This window comes from Myotis daubentonii, chromosome 14 (genome assembly GCF_963259705.1).
Source record: "Myotis daubentonii chromosome 14, mMyoDau2.1, whole genome shotgun sequence".
Lineage (NCBI taxonomy): Eukaryota > Metazoa > Chordata > Mammalia > Chiroptera > Vespertilionidae > Myotis > Myotis daubentonii.
Window position 1 is genome coordinate 30518792 of NC_081853.1, and position 25221 is coordinate 30544012.

Consider the following 25221-nt stretch of genomic DNA (forward strand, 5'->3'; position numbering starts at 1 on the left):
TGGGAAGTGCGTTGAATTTATAGATTGCTTTGGGTAGTATGGACATTTTAATGATGTTGATTCTACCAATCCATGAACACGGTATGTTCTTCCATCTGTTTATGTCTTCCTCTATGTCTTTTTTCAACGTCCTGTAGTTTTCTGAGTAGAGGTCTTTTACCTCTTTAGTTAAGTTTATTCCTAGGTAGCTTAATTTTTTTGGTGCAATGGTAAACGGGATTGTTTTTATAATCTCTCTTTCTGAAAGTTCACTATTGGTGTATAGAAATGCCTCAGATTTCTTGGGGTTAATTTTGTATCCTGCTACATTGCCAAATTCATGTATTAAGTCTAGTAGCTTTTTGATGGAATCTCTAGGGTTTTGTATGTATAATATCATGTCATCTGCAAATAAGGACAGTTTTACTTCCTCTTTTCCAATTTGGATGCCTTTTATTTCTTCTTCTTGCCGAATTGCAATGGCTAACACTTCCAGTACTATGTTGAACAGGAGTGGTGAGAGGGGGCATCCCTGTCTTGTTCCTGTTCTTAGGGGAAATGGTGTTAGTTTTTGTCCGTTGAGTATGATGTTGGCTGTGGGCCTGTCATATATGGCTTTTATTATGTTGAGGTATGATCCTTCTACTCCCACCTTGCTGAGAGTTTTTATCAAAAATGGGTGTTGAATTTTGTCAAATGCTTTTTCTGCATCAATTGATATGACCATGTGGTTTTTTTCTTTCAATTTGTTTATGTGATGTATCACGTTTATTGATTTGCGGATATTGTACCATCCTTGCATCCCTGGGATAAATCCTACTTGGTCATGGTGTATGATCTTTCTGATGTACTGCTGGATCCGATTTGCTAAGATTTTGTTGAGGATTTTGGCATCTATGTTCATGAGGGATATTGGCCTGTAATTCTCTTTCATTGTGTTGTCTTTACCTGGTTTTGGTATTAGGGTGATGCTGGCTTCATAGAATGAGCTTGGAAGTGTTCCTTCCTCTTGAATTTTTTGTAGTAGTCTGAGGAGGATAGGTTTTAGTTCTTCCTTGAATGTTTGGTAAAACTCCCCTGTGAAGCCGTCTGGTCCTGGGCTTTTGTTTGATGGAAGCTTTTTGATGACTGCTTCAATTTCTTCCATAGTTATTGGCCTGTTGAGATTTTTAGATTCTTCCTGATTGAGTTTTGGAATGCTGTATTTTTCTAGGAATTTGTCCATTTCCTCCAGGTTGTCTAGTTTGTTGGAGTAGAGCTGTCCATAGTATTTTTTAACAATCATTTGTATTTCTGTGGGGTCTGTTGTTATTTCGCCTCTATCGTTTCTGATTTTATTTATTTGGGTCCTCTCTCTCTGCTTCTTGGTGAGTCTGGCTAGAGGTTTATCAATCTTGTTTATCCTTTCAAAGAACCAGCTCTTGGTTTCATTGATTTTCTGTATTGTTTTTTTGGTCTCTATGTCATTTATTTCTGCTCTAATCTTTATTATCTCCTTCCTTCTGCTCACTCTGGGCTTTTCTTGTTGCTCTCTTTCTAATTCTTTGAGTTGTAGAGTTAGATGATTTACTACCATTTTTTCTTGTTTTTTGAGATAGGCCTGTAGAGCTATAAACTTCCCTCTCAGGACTGCTTTCAATGTGTCCCATAGGTTTTGGATTGTTGTGTTTTCATTGTCATTAGTTTCCAGGATGTTTTTAATTTCTTCTTTGATCTCATTGGTAACCCAATCAATATTTAATAGCATGCTATTCAGCTTCCAGGTGTTTGAGTATTTTGGGTTGTTTTTATTGTAGTTTATTTCTAATATTATGCCATCGTGGTCTGCGAAGACGCTTTTTATGATTTCAATCTTCTTGAATTTGGGGATACTTTGCTTGTGACCCAGTATGTGGTCTATTTTTGAATATGTCCCATGAGCACCTGAGAAGAACGTATATTCTCTGGCTTTGGGGTGAAGTGTTCTGAAGATGTCTATTAAGTCCATCTGATCTAGTGAGTCATTTAGGATTGCTATATCTTTGCTGGTTGTTTGTCTATAGGACTTATCCAGTGCTGTCAATGGTGTATTAAAGTCCCCTACTATGATTGTATTGTTGTCGATCTCTCCTTTGATATTTTCCAGGAGTTTTTTTATGAATTTGGGTGCTCCTACATTGGGTGCATATATGTTTACCAGGGTTATATCTTCTTGTTGTATTGATCCCTTTAGTATTATGAAGTGGCCTTCCTTATCTCTTGTTAAGGCCTTCACTTTGAGGTCTATTTTGTCCGATATAAGTATTGCTACCCCAGCTTTCTTTTCCTTTCCATTTGCCTGAAAGATATTTTTCCATCCTTTCACTTTCAGTCTGTGTGAGTCCCTTCTAATGAGGTGGGTTTCTTGTAGACAGCAGATGTATGGGTCATGTTTTTTTATCCATTCAGCCACTCGATGTCTTTTGGTTGGAGCATTTAGTCCGTTTACGTTTAAAGTTATTATTGAAAGGTACTTGTTTGTAGCCATTTCTTTTTTTGTGTGGCTGTTTTCTTTCTGAGCTTTTTATTTCTTATTTTTATATCAGTCCCTTTAGCATTCCTTGCAATGCTGGCTTGGTGGTGACAAACTCCCTTAGCCTTTTTTTGTCTGTGAAGCTTCTTATTTCCCCTTCAAGTTTGAATGATAGCCTTGCTGGATAGAGTATTCTTGGATTCAGTCCTTTGCTTTGCATCACTTTGTAAATTTCAGTCCATTCTTTTCTTGCCTGATGTGTTTCTGTTGAGAAGTCATTTGACAATCTAATGGGAGATCCCTTGTATGTAACTTTCCGTCTCTCTCTTGCAGCCTGTAAGATTCTCTCTTTGTCCTGAACATTTGCCATGGTGATTATGATGTGTCTTGGTGTGGGTCTTTTCGGGTTCACCTTGTTTGGGACTCTCTGGGCTTGTGTGACTTTTTTCTTCCCCACCTCAGGAAAGTTTTCTGATATTATTTCTTCGAGTAGGTTTTCTAATCCTTGTTCATCCTTCTGTTGTTCTGGTACTCCTATTATTCGTATGTTGTTTCGTTTCATGTTGTCCCAAAGCTCCCTTAGGCTCTCCTCCTGTCTTTTAATTTTTTTCTCCAATTGCAGTACATTTTGGGTGTGTTTTGCTTCCTTGTCTTCTAATTCACTTATTCGGTCCTCCGCTTCTCCTAGTCTACTGTTGATACTTTCAATGGAGTTTTTCATTGCAGCTATATCACTCTTCATTTCTTCTTGGGTCTTACTTAGGTTGTTGATTTTTTCATCTGTTTCTTCTAGCTTCTTCCATATGTTATCGATTTTTTCATCTGTTTCTTCTAGCTTCTTCCATATGTTATCGATTTTTTCATCTGTTTCTTCTTGCTTCTTGAAGAGGTTGTCGATTTTTTCCTCCATCCGGTTTATGCACTCTAGGATCCTTATTCTGAATTCTTTATCTGTCATGTTGCATGCCTCTGTATTACTTAGCTGCTTTTCTGGAGAGTCCTCCTTCTCTTTCCTTTGGGGGTTTCTTTGTCTACCCATGTTTGATCTCACTGACATATCTAGACGTTGAGTTGTTCAGTGGTTGCTCCCTTGGTGGCAGTGACTCCTTGGTCTGTGGTTGCTCTTCGGGCGGTTGCGGTAGCAGCTGCTCTTCAGTTGTCAGCAGCTCCTCTGGTGGGTGCTGTTCACAGCTGTGGTGGCTCTTCTGGCTGGTGGGGCGAGGTTTCACGTACAGCTGCTGTTCCTCAGCAGAGGATGTGATGCTCAGGAGGTTGCTGTTCCTTGGATCTGCTGCGTTGATTTAAAGGCACAAAATACAACACAACAAGGCACCACGTACCAGGCACTATACACAAATATATTCACGATATTAATAACCCCAATTAAAGGTGACCACCTGAATTAAGAGAATTAGGGGATAAGGAAGAAGGAAGAGAAAAAGATAAAAGAGAGAAAGGAAAAGAAAAGTAGGGACCAAAAAAAGGGAGTGCAAAAATGAAATTGGGAAAAAGGAAGGGGGAAAATAAAAGCGAGAAAAGAAAAGAAAAAAAAAAAGAGCGAAAAGAGAGAATGAAGTGGAAGAGGGGAAGAGACTTTTTATATGAGGAGAATACTCCTATAGAACAGCCATTAATCCCAACAAATTCCAGCAACAGCTCCCTGGATATGAATGCAAACTAGAAACAACCAATAATATAACGATGAAAATAGAATGGTGAACACTAATCCCAAAATAAAATAAAGAAAAAATAAAATGGCACTTTAAAAAATGGTAAAATGGTAGCAGTAATAATACTGGTTAAAAATAAGAAGGTAGTAATTAAAAGGGTAAAATCAGGTGATGGAAAAAGAAGAAAGAAAAAAAAAAAGAACAGAAAAAAAAATTTAAAAAAAAATTGGTTTCTTAGTTAAAAAGTGAAAAAAGAAAAAAAAATTGCAGTAGTGAATGTCCTTCGTTTCTTCTATTCTTCAGTGTGGCTCGCCTTAGACCTTCCAGGTATTCAGGAGAGTGTTGAGATTCCCTGCGATATACTGTTCCTCTGTGTTGTAAACCACAGTCCTTATTTTAAAGCATGCCGCATTTATTTCCCAGACTGCCTTATTTTGTGTTTAGCAAAGAGTCAGTTTGTGGGTCAGCCTCTGGGTGGCAGTGTTCTGGGGTTGGCCTCTGAGGCTATAGGGCCTCTCTGTCCAGTGGAAGTTCACTGCCCAGAGCTGACTGTGTAATAGTTAGTTACCAGCGCTATGTTGTTGCTGGGATTGAAAATCCCCCTATAGGCCAGACCCTGTTAACTCCCAGGGACTGATCAGGTTATCTTAATCCTTGATCTCGTTCAGGGTGGAATCTGGGTGTGGCTGTGCTCCTTGCCTGGGGGCTGGGGGGAGGAGGAGACTCACTCTCAGGAGCGGGTGGCTGCCCCAGTCCTGGCCTCAGGGGTGTCTCAGCACTCAATTCACTACCACCTCTCCCGGCTCCCCCTCTTTCCCCAGTCTCTCCCCAGATTCCACTCCTCCGCACACTCTCCCTCTCTTCAGCACAGGTGAGTGTCTGTATCCGAAATGTCCCATGAACAGGATTCAGTGTAAACAAACAAACAAATGCCGGCCGCGGAAACGGGGAAGGCTTGGTTTCTGTAAGCTTCTTCTCTTACCGGGACTGCATGGTCAGGTCAGCTCTTCAGGCTGCCCCCTTTAGGCTCAGTCCTCCGTGATCACAGAACCCAGCTCTCAATTTCCCTGGCGGCGCCAGGAATCCCGCGGTTCTCCTTTCCCCCGTCAGGGGCTGTGCCTGTCCCAAGGGACGCGGCTGTCTGCCACGCGATCTCCCTCCGACTCTCTGGGCTCAGAGGTCAGGCAAACTTTCCTGCCCAAATCCCTGGGTTTTTTTTACCTTTCCAGGGGAGTTCTGCTCTTCCCGGCTGCAAACCCTCTCACCAGCTGAGCAATTTCGCCAATTCGGTGTGAGTGTTACTAGCTTCAGCTTCCATTTGCTCCGGGACACGACCTGGGACACGTCTGCCTATATCGCCGCCATCTTGGTTCTCTCCAGCTGTAATTCTTATCATTGTTTTCCTGAATGTCTTTTTTTTCTGGCTGCGTTTAAGATTTTGGTTTTTTAATCTTTGTTTATCATCATTTCCACTGTGTTACTAGGTGTGGTTTTCTTTGTATTTATCCTGCTTGGGTTCACTTATCCCTGTTTCTGTGGATTGCTGGTGGTTGTTGCTGTTTTCTCTTTTGTCAAATTTAGAAAACTTTTGGCCAAATATTGCTTAAAGTATTTTTTTCTGCTCGATTTCTCTCTGCTCTTCTGAGACTATACTTACGCTAAACTTCTTAGTCCTTAATACATGTGGTTCCAGGCTCTGTTCATTTTTTTCCAAGTCTTTTTCTTTCTATATTGGTTTGGGTAATTTTTTTTTAGAGCCAGTGTCTAGTAATTCTTGGAAAACCTAAATGTTAACATTTTTCCAAAAACACAGACACCCTCCTAATGACTATGGGTTTATTTGGGGAAGGTTTGGAGACACATTAGTGAAGAAAATAGAAAATATAAATCACAAAATATTACAACAGAGAGAATTTAGCACTGGATGTTGGTGTGAGGCAGGAAGTAAAGTTCCTTGGCAGTGCAATGGGAAAACAGATAGAGAGCTGAACAAACTGGCAGAGCAATATATAGTCAGATAATAAATCACAAGGTCTTATCTTACACATTCTAGACCTTCTTGGGGCAGACCCAGACCCACCTTGGTCTCAGTCCCTTTTAGGTGACATCTTTGAAGGTGAAACTGACCAGAGAATGACCTGTATGCTCATTTTGATGCATCAGCATATTGAAGGACACACTTGGAAACGGATGAATATTCTATTGAGATCCTCCCAAGACCTGCCCTAAAATTCTGGCTTTTAGAAAATAGACAAAACCCCTTAAGACAAGGGACCCAGTGTGTGGGCTTTCTTATTAGAGCATGCCCATGCCTTCTTTCTTCGGGCATGTATCTTTGCTTTCTTTCTCCTAATCCCTTAAGGGTCCCCACAAGACTTGCAACCAAGGGAGCAGCGGGCAGCAGCAGCCCGTCCTGGGCTAACCCTCTGAACCTGTTTCCAAGGGCCCTTCTTTTGCCTCTGTAACTTGTTTCCTGAGTCCACGAGCCCAGCTGGCTCATTTCTTCTTTATTTGTGACTTTATTTCTAAAAGCCATGGCAGCTCTCTAAGCAGCCCACTCAAATATTTTCTTCGACTATACTTTCACATTGCATGCTAAATAAACTTCCTCTTGTGCTAGAGTACTTGGCCCTGAATTCTTTCTTTGCCAAACTCAAGAACCAAGAGCCAACTTCACTGGTAACAGATGGACTGAAAACGCAAAAAGAGAACACTGAAGTAGCCCACAGGTGATAATTGTAGAGTATTTCACTAAATCTAGTGAAAAAGAGGAATTGAGGTTGGGCTATCAGGTCTCAGAATTTCAGAGGACTGATCCAGCTGAACTGTAGCTCCAATCCCAAGAGAATGCTGTCCATCTGATCCTGCTACTAATAAGGGATATGATGAGGCTGGTTGGGGTTAGAGGTGTGCCAAAAGCTGAAGGCTAAAATCAGTTATTGATCAAGGGTTCATTGCTTATTGCTGAGGTAACAATGCCAGAAACTATAAACAAATGGAAAGTAGGAAGTCCTTTTGTCCCTGCTGACTTCCAGTATCCCTCTAATGGCCTTTATTGGTGGAACCTAGTGAGGCATCAGCTAACATAGGAAAAATGTAGTTTGTAGAGTCTGAGCCATAGATCACAGAGGAAAGTATAGAAAGGTGAATTTGGAGCTAAGATATCTCAATAACAATAATAATAGCTTAATAACCAGTACCATATCAACATTGGTTTATGCTAAATTTGTAAAAATTTCCCAAATTAATGCCACCTTATATGCTTTCACAGACTTTTAGGCCCTTTAAAAAAGAATCTGAAGACACCATGTTGTATCCATTTTCTGCTATACTATATTACTGCTAGTGCCTTTCAGGGCTAAGGAGTACCTTTACTGAAGCTATACATATACTGGCTACAAAATCTAAACAAGGGCAATTTTGGAAGAGATCCTATAACTGAGGATAAGCAGACCTTGCCCCAACATTAGGCCTCCCACCATCAGGCAAAAATAAAATAAAATAAAATAAAATGGCTAGACTAAGTAGAACTGGCAAGAATCCAGTCTTCTCCCTACCTCCATTTCCTATGCATTGTCTAAGGTGGCCATTGCAAGAGGAAGACCAACTTCCTGTTCTAAGGTAGGCTAAGCACCGTTGTCATGGAATAATCAGCTCCTTTCTTTTATTCCCTCTTCTTGCCTTAACTCAAGCTTCCTTGCCCAACCCAATCACCTCTAGTTTTCTAACGCACGTAGATGACAAAACGGAGGTTGGTGTTCAGCATTTCACCTTATAGTGTACTTTTCACAAATGCCAATTTTTGAATATTGAAGGATTTTTGTTGAACATTTGCAAAACATTGGGCACGAACATTTTTCTAATCTTTGAACTTTAGGACCACAGAAGTTCCATTTGAAAAGGGTCATTTCTTCAATGAAAGTTAACATTCCCCTTATACCACAATTACCTTTTGTTAATAACAATAAAGACAAGGGTTCATGACATTTCATATATTTCATGTTTGTTTTTTAATACAATAGACTAGAATATATTTTCTATATCTGCATATGTTAAATATTATATAGCACTCTGTCAATTATACAACACAAAAAATAGGTGAATATTAAAATGGCAGTGTACGTATTAATAACTGATGGTTAAGAGGATAATAATCAGGTATTCATTTAATGGGAGAGTCTACTATTTCCTGATAATCCTGCCTTCTTAAATTCCTCCAGTAAAGTTTATAGCCAGCAAGGACAAAAACACTAATCATAATGATTACCCCTCCAAAGACATCATAGATACTAGGAAATATGTGTAACACTAGAAGCTGCAAGACCATTGCTACCACAATCTCCAAATGTTGTACTGTGCTGACCAAAGCTGGATGGAATTTATCCAAGGCATAATAAACTCCTAAGAATGCTGCAGTAGAACAGACACAAATAGCAATGAGATAACTCCAGGTTTCTACATCTAATGGGATAATGGGTTCTTGAAGAACAAACATAGTAGATATTCCCCAGACTGTCCCAGTCCAACCAAAGGTAAACAGTGCAGTCCACATGCTGATCTTCTCCTTAATGGATCTGTATACTATCATGGAAAGAGCAGTGGTCAGCCCAGCCATCACAGTCATAGTATACCCAAAGGCTTCTTTCCAAGCATTTAACAAGGAATTTTCTTCATTAACTATGTTGGGGATCATGACAAGACAAACGCCTAAGATGCTACAAATAACTGTAGCCATGTCAATATAAGCCATTTTCTCATCTACAAGTAAAAAAGCCAAAATGGCACTGAAGACTGTGGTTGTGGCTCTCCACATAGTGGTCCCATTGCTGGGAGGAACTATAGAAAATGATGTATAAGCACAGGTGATAGAGATGACATTGCATATACCATAAAAGAAGAGTCGTAATCTATATCCACTGGGTCCAAAGGGGGCCTCCTGGTAGTAACACACAACTAACACAGATAAGACCTGCAAGACAGAACGGATAAAAATCAGTTCTAGAGATGGAACTTTAGAACGATCAGAAACAAGCCTAGTGATAAGAGCTACACATCCATGAGCCAAAGCAGATCCAAATAGCACTATCCACATTTTTCTGGATTGAAAAATGTTTTTTTCTGCAAAGCTTTGGAATTGTCCAATCTCATTTGTCATGGGGTCTTCTGTGGGTGGAGGCCGGGTATCCATGGTTCCAAAAAAAGTTCTTCCTTTTCTTTTCATTTCACTCAACAGGCCTTTCTTTGGATTTTCTTCCATAAAATTTCCATAATCTTCATTAATTTCTTCATATCCATTATCCCCAGGCTGGGGATAATGAGAAGTGTATTTCACCGTCACTGTGTTAGGATGTATTTTCACCCGTTTTTTAACTGGATATTTTTTGGAGGGAGAAGTATCCATTTCTTCAGGTAATTCTATTTAAGAAGAAAAAAAAGAGACAAATGTACATATTCAATTGAAATTTAGTTTTAATTTCTATTATAATCATATATACCAATTCAATAATAGAAAGAGCTTGTAACAGTTTTTCTTATTAATATGTATATTTTTTTATTGTTGACAGTATTACAGATGTCTCCCAGGAGTTTTTCTTTGTAAGTAACAGGAAGAGATCATTGGAATATGCCTCATCAGATGTATGAGACCCAATGAAATGATCTACCTTTTTCATTCTCATCTTAAGTCTGCCCCTGTTTCTCATTCTGCTTGTTCCTTGACTCATTCAGCTCTATTTCATATCTTTACACCGCAGACAACTGATATTTTTCCATCTTTTCATTCCTACCTGTGTGTCTACCCATCCAATAGGAAAAACATAAGCTAGATCAGAACTTTCCTTCTCATTATGTTCATTTGTCTATATTATAAATTGTGGGTGGATAAGTCTAAGTCTTTTGTAAAATCACTTCTGTATAATACCAGAATTAGCCTTATATTACAAATTATAGTGATTTTTTAACATTTATTCTAGGCTCTCCATACATTTTTCAGATATATGGATACAAAGAAATTAAAAAATAAAACGGATTTAGTGACATTCATACACTGTTGCTGTACAACCTTCCTGATGACCATTTGGACAATATGTTTCTTAACAGATTTTACTGGATTTACTTCATACAATGGAACACTATGCTATGCATCCATCAAAAATAACAATGCAGATTTTTACTGACATGAAAAGATGTTCATGACACATTGTTGAGTGGGGAAAAGTTAAGCTTCTTGTAAGGATTATATGAGATTAATGCATATAGAGAATTTTCCACAGTGCTGACATACTGTAAACTCTCAAAAAATGTTAACAATAAATTCAGTTACCTTTCCCATATAATTAACTCTTTTGGAACACTGGATATCTTAAACAATGTTATTCTTTTCTTAAAAACTTGTGTTTGGCCTAGCCAGTGTGGGTCAGTGATGGAGCATCGACCTATGAACCAGGAGGTCACAGTTTGATTCCTGGTCAAGGCATATGCCTGGGTTACGGGCTCAATCCCCAGTAGGGGGTGTGCAGGAGGCAGCCAGTCAATGATTCTCTCTCATCATGGATGTTTCTATCCCTCTGTCCCTCTCCCTTCCTCTCTGAAATAAATTAAAATACGTATTTTTTTTAAAGAAAACACACCTGTTTGTTCACTCAGCTCTCTTTCATTATTCATCCATCTAAGAACAATTTCTTTTCAAATGATTCCTCCTCTCCCCTCTAACTGTAACCTCCTGGTTCAGAGGTCAATGCTTAACCACTGAGCTACACTGGCTGGGCTATCTTTTGTCTTTAAAATATTTTCCTGTCCTAACTGGTTTGGCTCAGCGGATAGAGCATCGGCCTGGGGACTGAAGGGTCCCAGGTTCGATTCCAGTCAAGGGCATGTACCCGGGTTGCCAGCACATCCCCAGTGCAAGAGGCAGCTGAATCGATGTTTATCTCATAGATGTTTCTATCTCATAGATGTTTCTATCACTCTCCCTCTCCCTTCCTCTCTGTAAAAAAATCAATAAAATATATTTTTTTAAAAATTTCTTTAAAAAAATAAATAAAATAAAATAAAACATTTTCCTTTCTCCAATTCCATTTTCCTTTCTGTTTTGATTCTGTTTTGGTTATTGCTAATTCCAATTTAAAATATTGCAAGAGCATTCTAACTAGCCCCCTTGAATCTCAATCCTTCCCCAAAATATATCTGTATTATACCACTATTATATTAATCTGTCTTTAAAAGACTCAAAACAAAAACTTCTCTTAAGCTTCCCCATTCTCTATTCCTCTGCCTGGTTCTCAAGTCCCTATCTAGTGTAGCTCGTATCAATACTTAGCTCCTTAACACACATACTTTAATCCTGTGTTCTCCCTGTCCTCACTCCCCACATACATATCATTTCTCTAAGTCTTTATTCTCAATAGTTTCCCCTCTGCTCCAACTTTCTAAATAATGTTCATCTTTTATGAAGGTCCAGTCCCAATCTGCCTTTTAGAAATAAGCCTTCCCTAACCACTCTAGCCACTTTTTTCTTCTTCTTTGTTTAGTATCTGCAGTAGTTCTTCTAATTTTTGTAATCTAATCATTTTGTTATTTAGTTATCTCCGCTCAGTAGGGTTTTGTCTCCAGTCATTGGACCCAAACTTGCTATATTAAATCTCCTTTCCTTGCTAGTCATCCAGTATATTAATGATATTTCAGATCATATAACTTCCCACTTGCTGTCCATTGTTAAAATTATGACATATCCATTCAGAGCTCCCCCCTTCCCTACTGCCAGATTTATAGCTCCAAGGCCATGAATAGGGAGAGGATGTGGTCTGTTATTTTAACTTTACCTTTGGAGAGTGTTGGGAGAGCAATATGGTCTGCCCCTGGGACACTTCCTCCATATCCCTCTTCTAGGCTCTAGCTCCCCTGGTTTATTGGCACAGGGAGGAAGGAAAAGGAAAGGGACACGTGTCTCATATATTGGCTGATGTTGTGTGATGGTTTTTTGATGTTTAAACTTGGCTAGGCTGAACTACATTCCCCAGTTATATCTTACCCTTTGATTGGCTTGATCCCTAAAAGTGGTAAAAAGTCTTAGGTATAAAGCTGGCTATTGAAGCTTGATTATAATATAGTGGTTTAAATGTAGGCACTAATGTGATATTTGACACTAAAGAGCTGATAGGTTACTACCTTATACCTAAACAGCCCCAATGTACTTAAACATCCTTGCCCTGAATAAATGTGAAACGACTACAACCTAACTGGTCACCTAAAATGAAGGCTGCAACAACCATCTTTTTTAGGCTATCTTGAGACAACAGGATGTACATAGGATCTGTGTTGTTAAATGTTTCTCCTGAGACCTGCTGAGAGAAGCCACTCCTTCCTCTGAACTGATGAAAAGGGGCTCATGTACTGAGGCCCCAAAGGCTGTCAGCATGATTCTACCCTCCTTATTCTGAACCCTGCCTGGAATGATAAGGTATAACCCTTAACTTCCCTCTGTGAATAGAGATTCTTCTCTCCCTTTCTCACTGCAACTCATGAGGATCAGGAGGACTAGAGGCAGCATTTAACTTTATATATATACTAGGGGCCTGGTGCACGAAATTCATGCACTGGGTGTGTGTGGGGGGGATTGTCCCTCAGCCCAGCCTGCTCCCTCTCACATACTGGGAGCCCTCAGGCGTTGACCCCCATCACCCTCCAATCACAGGATCGGCCCCTTGCCCAGGCCTGAGGCCTCTGGCCGAGGCGTCCAGCCCGGGCAGCAGGGACCTGCAGCTGCAGCAGCCCCACATCGTGGGCTTCGCTTTAGGCCCAGGCAAGGGACCCCTAGCTCCTGGGACTGCCAGCTTCGACCGTGCCCAGCTCCCATCGCTGGCTCCACCCCTACTTCTTGCTATCACTGGCCAGGGCGGAAAAGGCACCTGATTCTCCCATCATGGCTGGGGGGCAGGGCAAAGGCGGCCCCAGGGCCGCCTTTGCCCTGCCCCCCAGCTCTTAGCTCCCCCCTGGGTTTCCAATCACTGTCAGTGGCAGGGGGCTTCTTCCTGCTTTCCCTTTCGCCTCCCTGCATTGTGCCTACATATGCAAATTAACCGCCATCTTGTTGGCAGTTAACTGCCAATCTTAGTTGGCAGTTAATTTGCATATAGCCCTGATTAGCCAATGAAAAGGGTAGCTCGTACGCCAATTACCATTTTTCTCTTTTATTAGTGTTGATATATGAAGGACACAGGATTAAAGTATATTATTTCAGAGAGGAAGGGAGAGGGAGAGAGAAACATCAATGATGAGAGAGAATCATCGATTGGTTGCCTCCTGCACGCCCTGCAACTCAGCATGTGCCCTGACCAGGGAATCGAACTGTGACCTCCTGGTTCATAGGTTGATGCTCAACCATTGAGCCCCGCTGGCCTGGTAGCATTTAAGTTTGTTTGTGCTTTATTAAAACTTTCCAAGTCTGTATCTTTGTGTTAAAGCCCACTGCTTTAGAGAAAAAAGAATCTGCTTCTATGCTCTCTTTCAGAAAAGAAACTATTTTCATTTTCCTGAAATCATAAGTTCTCTGACAGGAAACAGTGGTGATGATGACAAAATATTTGTGTAGAATGTGGGAGAAAAGTCTCAGTCACATGGCCATCCCTGCTACTGAGAATCCTACCCTAAAACCTGGCTTCCAAACTGAATTGTACACATTTTCACTCCTCTGGGCCTTTTCCCTGTGCCTCCTTTTGTCACTTTATTCTCTTAGTGTATGACATAGTTAAGTTTTAAAAAATAGTATTTCCTCCAGTGTGTGTTTAGCAGGGAGGAGAGGAGACAACCTAAGTGCTTAAACAGATGAATGAATAAAGAAAATGTGGTATACCCATATAATCAAATATTATTCAGCCATAAGAAGGAATGAAGTTCAAAATATACTACAGTATGGATGGACCTTGAAGACATTGTGCTAACTTAAATAAGCCAGATACAAAAGGACAAATATTGTATGATACCACTTATAAGAGGTATTTAGAATAGGCAAATTCATAAAAACAAAATAGATTAGAGGTTACAAGGCCTGGGCGGAGCGGGTGGGGGTGGGGGTGGGGGGGGGAGAGAAACAGGTAATTATAATTAAAGGTTAGAGTTTCTGTTTAGGGAAATGAAAAAGTTTTAGAAATAGTGGTGATTATTACACAATATTGTGAATGTATTTAATACCATTGAATTGTATAGTTAAAATGGTAAGATTGTGTTATGTATATTTTAACAAAACTTAAAATACAAAAAGAAAAAAGAAAGGGAAAGGAGAAAATAGTGGTTCCTTCAGTATGGTTTTAGGAGAGGGGGAGGAAATGCTAGGCATTGATATTTTTAAAACCTCCTCGGTCGTCCTAATGTATAATTTATTTGTGTGAGAACTACTTGATGAGATTATCTAAGGGCCCTTCTGGCTTTAAGAATTTAATGAGCGTATGGGCTACTGCATACTGACTAAGGAAGACAGGGAGTGGCACAGGGCTGGAATTTTTTTTTAAGTGGATACTGAAGCCAGGCTGCCTAGATTGGAATCCTAGCTACATGTGACATTGTGATTTATAAGAACTATATATTTTGGTCATCTGAATGACCAAAATATATATTTCTTATATATATTTGGATTTTATCCACAGTTCCTGGCTCAGAGCTCCCAAAACCCTTGGAATATCTTAAGTGATGAGAGCATAAATATGTCCTTGGTTTTGAAAAACACCCAAGGATATGGGGGCTGGTTGCAGGGGAAGCCAACCAAATGATTTGAGGATTGGAAATTTTAGTCCCATCCACTACCTCTGGCGAGAGGAGAGTGCCTGGAGGTTGAATCAATGGCCAATTGTGAATGATTGAATCAATCATGACTATGTAATGGAGCATCCATAAAAACCCAAGAGGACAAAGTTTGGAGAACTTCTGTGTTGGTGAACAGATGGACATTTGGGGAGAGTGGCATGCTCAGAAAGGCATGGAAGCTCTGTGACCTTTTTTTTAAAAAAAAAAATTCTTTATTGTTTAAAGTATTACATATAGTATTACATATGTCTCCTTTTTCCCCCATTGACCTCTCCCTGGCCACCTCCAACCTCCAGCACATGCCCTCATCGCTCCACACCCCTCCCTCCCCCCCGCACCCAGTGTCTGTGTCCATTGGTTATGCTTATATGCAAGCATACAAGTCCTTTGGTTGATCTCTTACTGCTCCCCTCCCCCGTGACCTTTTGACATACCTTACCCTAAGCATCTATTCCATCTGGCTGTTTCTGAGCTATATCCCTTCATAATAAACTGGTAAACTAGTAAGTAAAATGTTTCTCTGAGTTCTGTGAGCTTCTCTGGCAAACTAATTTAACCTAAGGAGGAGGTTGTGGGAAACTCTGATCTATAGATTGGCAGAGGCTCAGATGACAATCGAGACTTTTTAAAAATTTTATTTATTTTTTAAATATATATTTTTATTGATTTCAGAGAGGAAGGGAGAGGGAGAGAGAGATAGAAACATCAATGATGAGAGAGAATCATTGATCGGCTGCCTCCTGCATGCCCCACACTGGGGAATTGAGCCCACAACCCAGGCATGTGCCCTTGGCTGGAATCGAACCCGGGACCCTTCAGTCTGCAGGCTGATGCTCTATCTACGGAGTCAAACTAGCTAGGGCGACAATCTGGACTTTTGACTGGCATCTGAAAGGCAGGGATCGGGTAGAGGAAGGCAATTTTGTAAGAATGAGCTCTCAACCTGTTGGATCTTATACTATCTCCAAGTAGTTAGTGTCAGAATTGAATTGAATTGAATTGAATTGTAGAATACCCAGCTACTGTCAGAACATTGTTTGTTGATGTGGGGAACCCCTCATCACAGTGGAATTAGTTACAGAACCCTTACTATAGAACTTATTAAATATGTGACCCAGGGCAACTTAACCTCTTTGCCAATGTCCTCTTCTGTAAAATAACAATTGTATTAGCTCATGAGGTAGAATAAAATATTAAATCAGTTAATACATACAAAACACTTAGTATCTGGCACCTAGCAAGTGTTCAATAAATTTTAATTCTTTTTTCACATTATTCTGTCTGCCTGGAATAACCGGGCCCTCCTCATTTCTGCCCTTATTTACCTGTTGAGCTCCCATCTGTGCTTGATTGGTTTGCTCAAGTGCTGTTTCCTCCTTTGCAGTCCTCTCTAGCCTTTCTCACCTCTGTGCCCCTCTGTCTAAGTATTCATGTGTTTATATCCTGTCTTTCCCATCAGACTTTACACTTCTTGGTAGCAGATTTTCCCACCATTATATCCTCTGCTCTTCACACAGTGCCTGGCACATACTAGCACTCAAATGTTTGTTGGATGAAATAGAATGGATTGAAAGCCAAGAAGAGGAGAACCAAGATGGCGGCATAGGTTAACGCCGGAGTTTGCTGCTTTGAACAACTACTTCAAAAGTGAAACCAAAAAACGGAAGGGACATCACCCAGAACCACAGGAACGCTGGCTGAGTGGAAGTCCTACAACTAGGAGGAAAGAGAAACGCACACGGACACTCAGAGGAGGCGCAGTGCTGAAGTCAAATTCTGAGGTGCGGAGTGCGCGGAGCGGGCTGGCGGCGGAGGGCGCGGTTGTTGTTTTCAATCGGGAGGGAGTCGCAGACTCTGAGCACCAGATCCGGGCGAGTCTTTAGGGACCCAGACTCAAACGGGAGAAGCGGGACTGTCTGGCTTCGGTCAGAGCGAGTGCAGCTTTCTCTCCGAGCTTTGCAGCGGGTGCTGGGACTCAGAGAGGCAGAGCCCCTGGGGACAGGACTGAGAGCCGCCATAACTGCTCTCTCCGGCCCACCCTGTTGTTCCTGTGCGACCCGCCCTGCCCAAGCCCTGCACAGAGGCATTTGCCGGATAGCCTCAGGCAAAGGCTAGATTAGCACCTCCCTAGAGGACAGAAGTTCTCTCACTGCTGACACAGCTGATTCTCATAGCCACTTGGCCTGGAGGTCAAACCCTCCCTGGAATTAGCTACAACAATCAAGATTTATCTATAAGACTGCGAACAAAGACCACTAGGGGGTGCACCAAGGAAGCATAACAAAATGCGGAGACAAAGAAACAGGACAAAATTGTCAATGGAAGAAATAGAGTTCAGAACCACACATTTAAGGTCCCTCAAGAACTGTTTAGAAGCTGCCGATAAACTTAATGAGATCTACACGAAAACTAATAAGACCCTCGATCTTATATTCGGGAACCAACTAGAAATTAAGCACACACAGACTGAAATAACGAATATTATACAGACGCCCGACAGCAGACCAGAGGAGCGCAAGAATCAAGTCAATGATTTGAAATGCGAGGAAGCAAAAAACATCCAACCGGAAAAGCAAAATGAAAAAAGAATCCAAAAATGCGAGGATAGTGTAAGGAGCCTCTGGGACAGCTTCAAGCGTACCAACATCAGAATTATAGGGGTGCCAGAAGATGAGAGAGAGCAAGATATTGAAAACCTATTTGAAGAAATAATGACAGAAAACTTCCCCCACCTGGTGAAAGAAATGGACTTACAGGTCCAAGAAGCGCGGAGAACCCCAAACAAAAGGAATCCAAAGAGGACCACACCAAGACACATCATCATTAAAATGCCAAGAGCAAAAGATAAAGAGAGAATCTTAAAAACAGCAAGAGAAAGAAACTCAGTTACCTACAAGGGAATACCCATACGACTGTCAGCTGATTTCTCAACAGAAACTTTGCAGGCCAGAAAGGAGTGGCAAGAAATATTCAAAGTGATGAATACCAAGAACCTACAACCAAGATTACTTTATCCAGCAAAGCTATCATTCAGAATTGAAGGTCAGATAAAGAGCTTCACAGATAAGGAAAAGCTAAAGGAGTTCATCACCACCAAACCAGGATTATATGAAATGCTGAAAGGTATCCTTTAAGAAGAGGAAGAGGAAGAAAAAGGTAAAGATACACATTATGAACAACAAATATGCATCTATCAACAAGTGAATCTAAGAATCAAGTGAATTAATAATCTGATGAACAGAATGAACTGTTGATTATAATAGAATCAGGGACATAGAAAGGGAATGGACTGACTATTCTTGGGGGGGAAAGGGGTGTGGGAGATGTGGGAAGAGACTGGACAAAAATCGTGCACCTATGGATGAGGACAGTGGGTGGGGAGTGAGGGCGGAGGGTGGGGCAGGAACTGGGAGGAGGGGAGTTATGGGGGGGAAAAAAAAGGAACAAATGTAATAATCTGAACAATAAAGATTTAATTAAAGAAAAAGAAAAAAAAAGAAAGAAAAAAAAAAAGAAAAAAAAGAAAGCCAAGAAGAGGGAAACATGGAAAAGAATGGGGAATGATATTAAAACTACTGATATTTTATTTGCAGATGACATGATGCTATATATAGAGAACCCTAATGGTTCTACCAAAAAATTCAGTAAAGTAGCAGGATTCAAAATAAATCTATTGCATTATTGCATTTTTATACAGAACTATTAGAAAGGGAAACTAAGAAAACAATCCCATTTACAATTTCATCAAAAAAAAAAAAAGTAAAGTACTTAGGAGTAAATTTAACCAAGGAGGTAAAAGAACTGTCTGTATTCAGAAAATTATAAGACTATGAAGACAGAAATTGAAGAAGATAAAAATAAATGGAAGTGCATTCCATGCTTATGGATAGGGAGACTTGGCATCGTTAATTCAATCTATAGCTTCAACGCAATTCCTATCAACATACCAATGTGTATTTCATAGCACTACAATAAATAATTCAAAAATTTATATGGAACCACAAAGGCCTTGAATAGCCACAACAATCTTGAGAAAGAAGAACAAAATTGGAGGAATAATTATTATACTACAAGGCCATGGTAATCAAAACAGCATGGCATTGGCATAAAAACAGATATATAGATCAGCAGAACAGAATAGAGAACCCAGAAATAAACCCACACCTATATAGTCAATTCATATTTGACAAAAGAGACAAGAACATACAATGGGGTATAGACAGTCTATCAATAAATTGTGTTGGGGAATTGGACAGATATTTACCAAAAAAAAAATGAAACTACACCACCTTCTTACACCATATATGATAATAAACTCAAAATGGATTAGACTTAAATCTAAGACTCGATACTATAAAAATCCTAGATGAAAATCTAGGCAGTAAAATCTTAGACATTTCTCTTAGTAATATTTTTTCTGGTATATCTCTTTGGGCAAAGGAAACAAAAGAAAAATAAACAATTGGGACTACAGCAATCTAAAAAGCTGCACAGTCAAGGAAACCATCAAAATGAAAAGACAACCCACTGAATAGAAGGGCATATCTGCCAATGGTACATCTGATAAGGGGTTAGTAAGCAAAATTTATGAAGAACTTATATAACTCAACACCAAAAAAAAAAAAATCCAATGAAGAAATGGACAGAGAACCTAAATGGACACTTCTCCAAAGAGTACATACAGATGGCCAATAGACATGAAAAGACGCTCAATGTCATTAATCATCAGAGAAATGCAAATTAAAACCACAATGAAATATCACTTCACACCTGTCAGGATGGCTATCATCAATAAATCAAACAAGCGGTGGTGAGGATGTTGAGAAAACAGAACTGTGCACTGTTGGTGGGAATGCAGATTGTTGCAGCCACTGTGGAAAATAGTATGGAGTTTCCTCAAAAAATTAAAAATGGAACTACCTTATGACCCAGCAATTCCACTTCTGGGTATATTTCCGAAGAAACCCGAAACACTAATTCAAAGAATATATGCACCCCTATGTTCATTGCAGCATTACTTATGATAGTCATGGAAGCAACCCATTTGCCCATCAATGGACAAGTATATTAAAAAGCAAGTAAATATACATGTGCGTGTGTGCACGCACGCGCACACACACAGACACACACACACACACACACACACACACACACACACACACACACACTGGAATATTACTTGGCCATGAAAAAAGAGCGAAATCTTAACATTTGCAACAGCATGAATGAATCTAGAAAGCATTATGTTAAATGAAATGAGGCAGTCAGAGAAAGACAGATATCTATGATTTCACTTACATGTGGAATCTAAAGAGTAATATAAATGAACAAACAAAACAGAAACAGACTTGAGAATAGACTGATGGTTACCAGAGGGGAGAGGTTTTGAGAAATTGGGTGAAAAAGGTGAAGGGATTGAGAAGTACAGATTAGTAGTTACAAAATAGGAAATATAGTCAACAATATAATAACTATGTATGGTGCCAGTTGGGTAGTGGAAATACCAGGGGAGAAGGGGAACACTTGGAAGGTGTATGCTTGTCTAATCACTATGCTGTACACCTGAAACTAGTACAAAATAGTATTGAATGTAAACTATAATTGAAAAAAATTAAAATATTTTTTAAAAGACTACTGATATTTCTATATGATCTCATAGGCCTCGATAGCCACATCTGCTCTCTTGGTATCACTGCTCAATCAACGGAAATTTTAGGTAACTGAAAACCTAGTTTCCTTTGATAATCTAAACTGAAATGTTCAGAAGAAGTCTCCCTATCCTCTGCCTTTAGCCTCTATTAGTCAGGGTTATCCAGAGAAATAGAATCAATAGGAGACATATACGTAATTTTTTAAAGGAATTTACTCATGTGATTATGGAGGCTAGCAAGTCCAAAATCTGCAGTGGGGAACAACAAGCTGGAGACCCAGAGAAGAGACCGTGCTGTAGTGCAAATGCAAAGGCTGTCCAGGGCAGAATTCCCCTCTTACTCAAGGGTAGTCTTTTGCTCTATTCAGGCCTTCAACTGATTGGAAGAGGCCACCCACATTATGGAAGGCAATCTGCTTTACTCAGGTCCACCAATTTAAATATAAATCTTATCTGAAAACATCCAAAGTAATCTTTGACCAACCTAGCTGACACATTAATTATCACAGCCTCATGCTCTGCTTGTCTTCCATATGCTCACAAATTCTGGCTATTCCAAACTACAGGAAATTCTTTAAATATGATCTGCTCTTTCATGTCTCTGGGTTTTTATATATGCCGTTCCTACTTTGTGGAATATTCTCTTCCTGCTTTTTCACCTGGTAAATTTCTTCTCATTCTTCAAGGCCCACATTAAATATCACTTTCTCTGGAAAACTTTCCTAGGCTATCTTCCATCCTAACCTGAATTTTATACCCACCCCAGGACTTTCATTATATCTTCAATCATAGAATATATTGCATTGAATTACAACTGTGTTTTTGCTTTCTCTTTCACTAGAATGCAAGGGTTTTAACCCCACAGGTATTAAAATTAGGTATCACTAATTATTATATTTGCAGCACTTAGCACAGTTCTTGGCATGAAATAGGTATTTAATAAGTGTTTGTTGAATGAATTAATGGGCTATTTTTTTAAGTGAGTCAAATTTTGTTAACAAAATATAAATAATATAAATGGATTTACAAGGCTAATGACTCAAATAGGGAGCCTTATTCATTAAAACACTTTAAAATCCTTAATGATATGCAAGAACAATAAAACATTAAGGTGTGCAGTTTGGCTAAAAGAGAATTTGTGTATTTGGCTTCTGTACTGCTGGCTCTATTTCTGCTGCTAGGTCTCCCATATTTCCTTTAACATTAGGTTCCTCGGGTATAATTGAATCTGTTCCTTAAGTAATGTGTATCTGCTTTTTTAAAAAATATATTTTTTATTGATAAAGATATTACATATGTGTCCTTATCCCCATGTTGCCCCCTCCCCCCCCACCCCCCGCTCATGCCCTCACCCCCCCATTGTCCGTGTCCATTGGTTAGGCCTATATGCTTGCATATAAGTCCTTTGGTTGATCTTTCCCCCTTACCCCCACCCTCCCCTACCTTCCCTCCAAGGCCTGACAGTCCAATCAATGCCTCTCCGTCTCTGGATCAGTCCTTGTTCATCAGTTTATGTTGTTCATTATATTCCACAAATGAGTGAGATCATGTGGTATTTATCCGCTCTCCAGTTCCATCCATGCTGTGGCAAATGGTAAGAGTTCCTTTTTCTTCTTCCTCTTCTTAAAGAATACCTTTCAGCATTTCATATAATGCTAGTTTGGTGGTGATGAACTCCTTTAGTTAAGTTTTTTCTTATCTGTGAAGCTCTTTATCTGACCTTCTATTCTGAATGATAGCTTTGCTGCATAAAGTAATCTTGGTTGTAGGTTCTTGCTATTCATCACTTTGAATATTTTTTGCCACTCCCTTCTGGCCTGCATGGTTTCTGTTGAGAAATCAGCTGACAGTTGTGTGGGTACTCCCTTGTAGGTAACTGACTGTCTTTCTCTTGCTGCTTTTAAGATTCTCTCTTTGTCTTTTGCTCTTGGCATTTTAATTATGATGTGTCTTGGTGTGGTCCTCTTTGGGTTCCTTTTGTTTGGGGTTCTCTGCGCTTCCTGGACTTGTAAGTCTATTTCTTTGACCAGGTAGGGGAAGTTTTCTGTCATTATTTCTTCAAATAGGTTTTCAATATCTTGCCCTCTCTCTTCTTCTGGTACCCCTATAATTCTGATGTTGGTACGCTTGAAGTTGTCCCAGAGGCTCCTTACACTATCTTCATATTTTTGGAATCTTTTTTCTTTTTTCTTTTTCGGTTGGGTATTTTTTGTTTCTTTGTATTTCAAATCTTTGACTTGATTCTTGGGATCCTCTTGTCTTCTGTTGGATCACTGTATATTATTCTTTATTTCAGTCAGTGTATGCTTAATTTCTAGTTGGTCTTTTTTCATATCCTCCAGGGTCTCACTAAATTTATCGGCGGTTTCCATAAAATTCTTGAAAAACCTTATAAACGTGGTTTTGAACTCTATATCCAGTAGTTTGCTTTCCTCCATTCCTGTCATTTGTGACCTGTTCCTTTGTCTCCACATTTTTTATGCTTCCCTGTGTTGGTAGAGTGGTTTTGTGTGCTAGGTGTCCTGTAGGGCCCAGTGGCTCAGCCTCCCCAGTTACCTGAGGTGGACACTGTTGGTGCACCCCCTTGTGGGCTTTGTGCACAGTCTTGTTGTAGTTATGCCTTGATTGTTGTAGGATCACTGGGAGGAATTGACCTCCAGGCCAATTGGCAGTGAGAATCAGCTGTGTCTGCAGTGGGAGAACTTCTGTGCTGAAGACACCCTTCTGGGGCAAGACTTGCTTCAGTGGGGCTTTGGTGCTCACTGAGTCTGCACCCTGAGTGTGTCCCTTATGGATCTGAGGAGTTGTAATCTGGATGGTCCCCCTCTGACCACTGGGTGCACTGGCTCTTGGATCTAAGGAGGTGCTAATTTAGCCTCTGCCTGAGGTTACCCAGCAGGAGCTACGAAGAGAGCTGCAGATTCCCCTTCCTTTTTTGGAGTTTGGAGGTGCCCTGATGAGGCCCAGCTGTGAAGCAATGCAAGCTGCTGTGGGGCCTTGGGCCTTCTCTTGGAAGTTCTGGGTCTGTCTGGCCCAGCTGCAATTTGTTAGGTAATTTTCAGGTTGCAAAGGGCCAGGGCATTCATATGCAAAAGCCTCTGCCGCAGCCTGGGTGGGGCGGGGTATCAGGGAATCAAAGGGCGGAGCAAGCAGCTATGGCAGGTCCTCAACCCTGCCCTAAGGGGCCGCGCGTCTCAGTGTCCCAGTAATTGCTGCAAGCACCTCTGAGGGAAAGCTGCCCTCAAGTTCAGAGTTCTGCCTGCTGCCAGACAGTCCAGTTTCTCCCTGTATGAGTCCTGGGTCCCCAGAGACTTCCCGGAACCGGAGTTCAGAGCAGTCGGGAGCTTGTGACTCCCTCCTGATTCAAAAAGACAGCCACATCCTCAGGTACCAGCCCCTTTCCGCACGCTCAAGCCTCCGTACCTTTGAACTTTACTTCCGCCGCTCCTCTGAGTTTCAGTGTGCTTTTCTCTTTTCTTCTAGTTGTAGAATTTACACTCAGCCAGCCTTCCTGTAGTTCTGGATGATGTCCGTTCTGTCTTTTCATTGTATTTTTGAAGTTGTTGTGGGAGGCAGCAATTTCCCGGTGTTTACCTATGCCGCCATCTTAGTTTCTCTATCTGCTTTTCTTAAACCATTCTTAATCAATTAGGAAGGGTACTAGAGATAAATGTCTTTCAGCATCATCAGAATGAACTTCTGTTGCTATTTCCCTGCTTCCCAGTGCACATCTCAAAGTTTGGTCCAGTCAAGTGAGTCCCACCACCAAGTATACAGTAGTTCCTCATCAGGCTTCCTGGGCTTGATCAGGACAAGCTTCTCACTCAGGAGCTATTTACCACCATCAGATCTCTAAGTAAATAACAACTTTTTGTTTATCCCTATTACAAAAGCAACATATGTTTATTGTAGAAAATACAGAAATGTGGTAAAATAAAGAAAATTAAAATCACTTAGAATCCTACCCCCCAGAAATAACTACTGACCCTCTCTAGGCCTTTTTGTATTTGTGAACATTCTGCACCCCCCCGCAAATGGTATCAAACACTATATCTTATTTTATAACTTTCCCACTTTACTTACCAATACATTGTAAAAATTTTTCTGTGTCATTAAATACTCTATAATATCACCTTTAGTGGCTAGTTAATATGGGTCCAACAGTGGGCTTTGAACACAATAGGTTGATCATTAACTTCAGCTTTCTGAGAGCTGCAAGGCAAATGGGATGACCAACTGCCACTAATCCTTTATGCAAGAATAGACCCATAACCATTATGTGAAAAGCCACATATGTGAAAATGAACAGATAACAACTTTGAAGTCTTCCCACTGAATGTCGATGAAGAAATGGTTTTTGATGGCCAGAGGCAGATGGTAGAAAAACAAATAGGAGATAAATCAAGAGTATTCATGTTTGTCTTTGTTCTCCATTCAGATATGATCTATGGAGAGAACCTAGCTGAGATTAAAAGTGAAATAAAGTGTGTCTTTATTCATGTCTGTGTGTTTATTTAGGATCAACACACTGTTTGGTTTTGAAAGAGTTTGAGGCAACCATTTAATTAGAGTTAAAAGAAAAATGAAACCACAAGAAATATCAAGAACAGATGCTCCCAAGCACCTGGGATGTG

General features: G+C 40.3%; 1 protein-coding gene across 3 annotated transcripts in view; it reads right to left on the reverse strand.

Moving 5' to 3' along the window:
* Positions 1–8117: 8117 nt before the first annotated feature.
* SLC35G2 (solute carrier family 35 member G2) overlaps positions 8118–25221 on the reverse strand; it is a 57675-nt gene continuing 40571 nt past the window's right edge. For 2 of the 3 annotated variants that reach the window (XM_059663854.1, XM_059663853.1), the window contains exon 2: positions 8118–9555. In XM_059663854.1, the coding sequence (XP_059519837.1) occupies positions 8303–9541 (1239 nt within the window). In that variant the 5' untranslated portion in view covers positions 9542–9555 and the 3' untranslated portion in view covers positions 8118–8302. Of the gene's footprint in view, positions 9556–10769; positions 10848–25221 lie in introns of all 3 variants that reach the window. The other variant, XM_059663852.1, reaches the window with a different exon arrangement.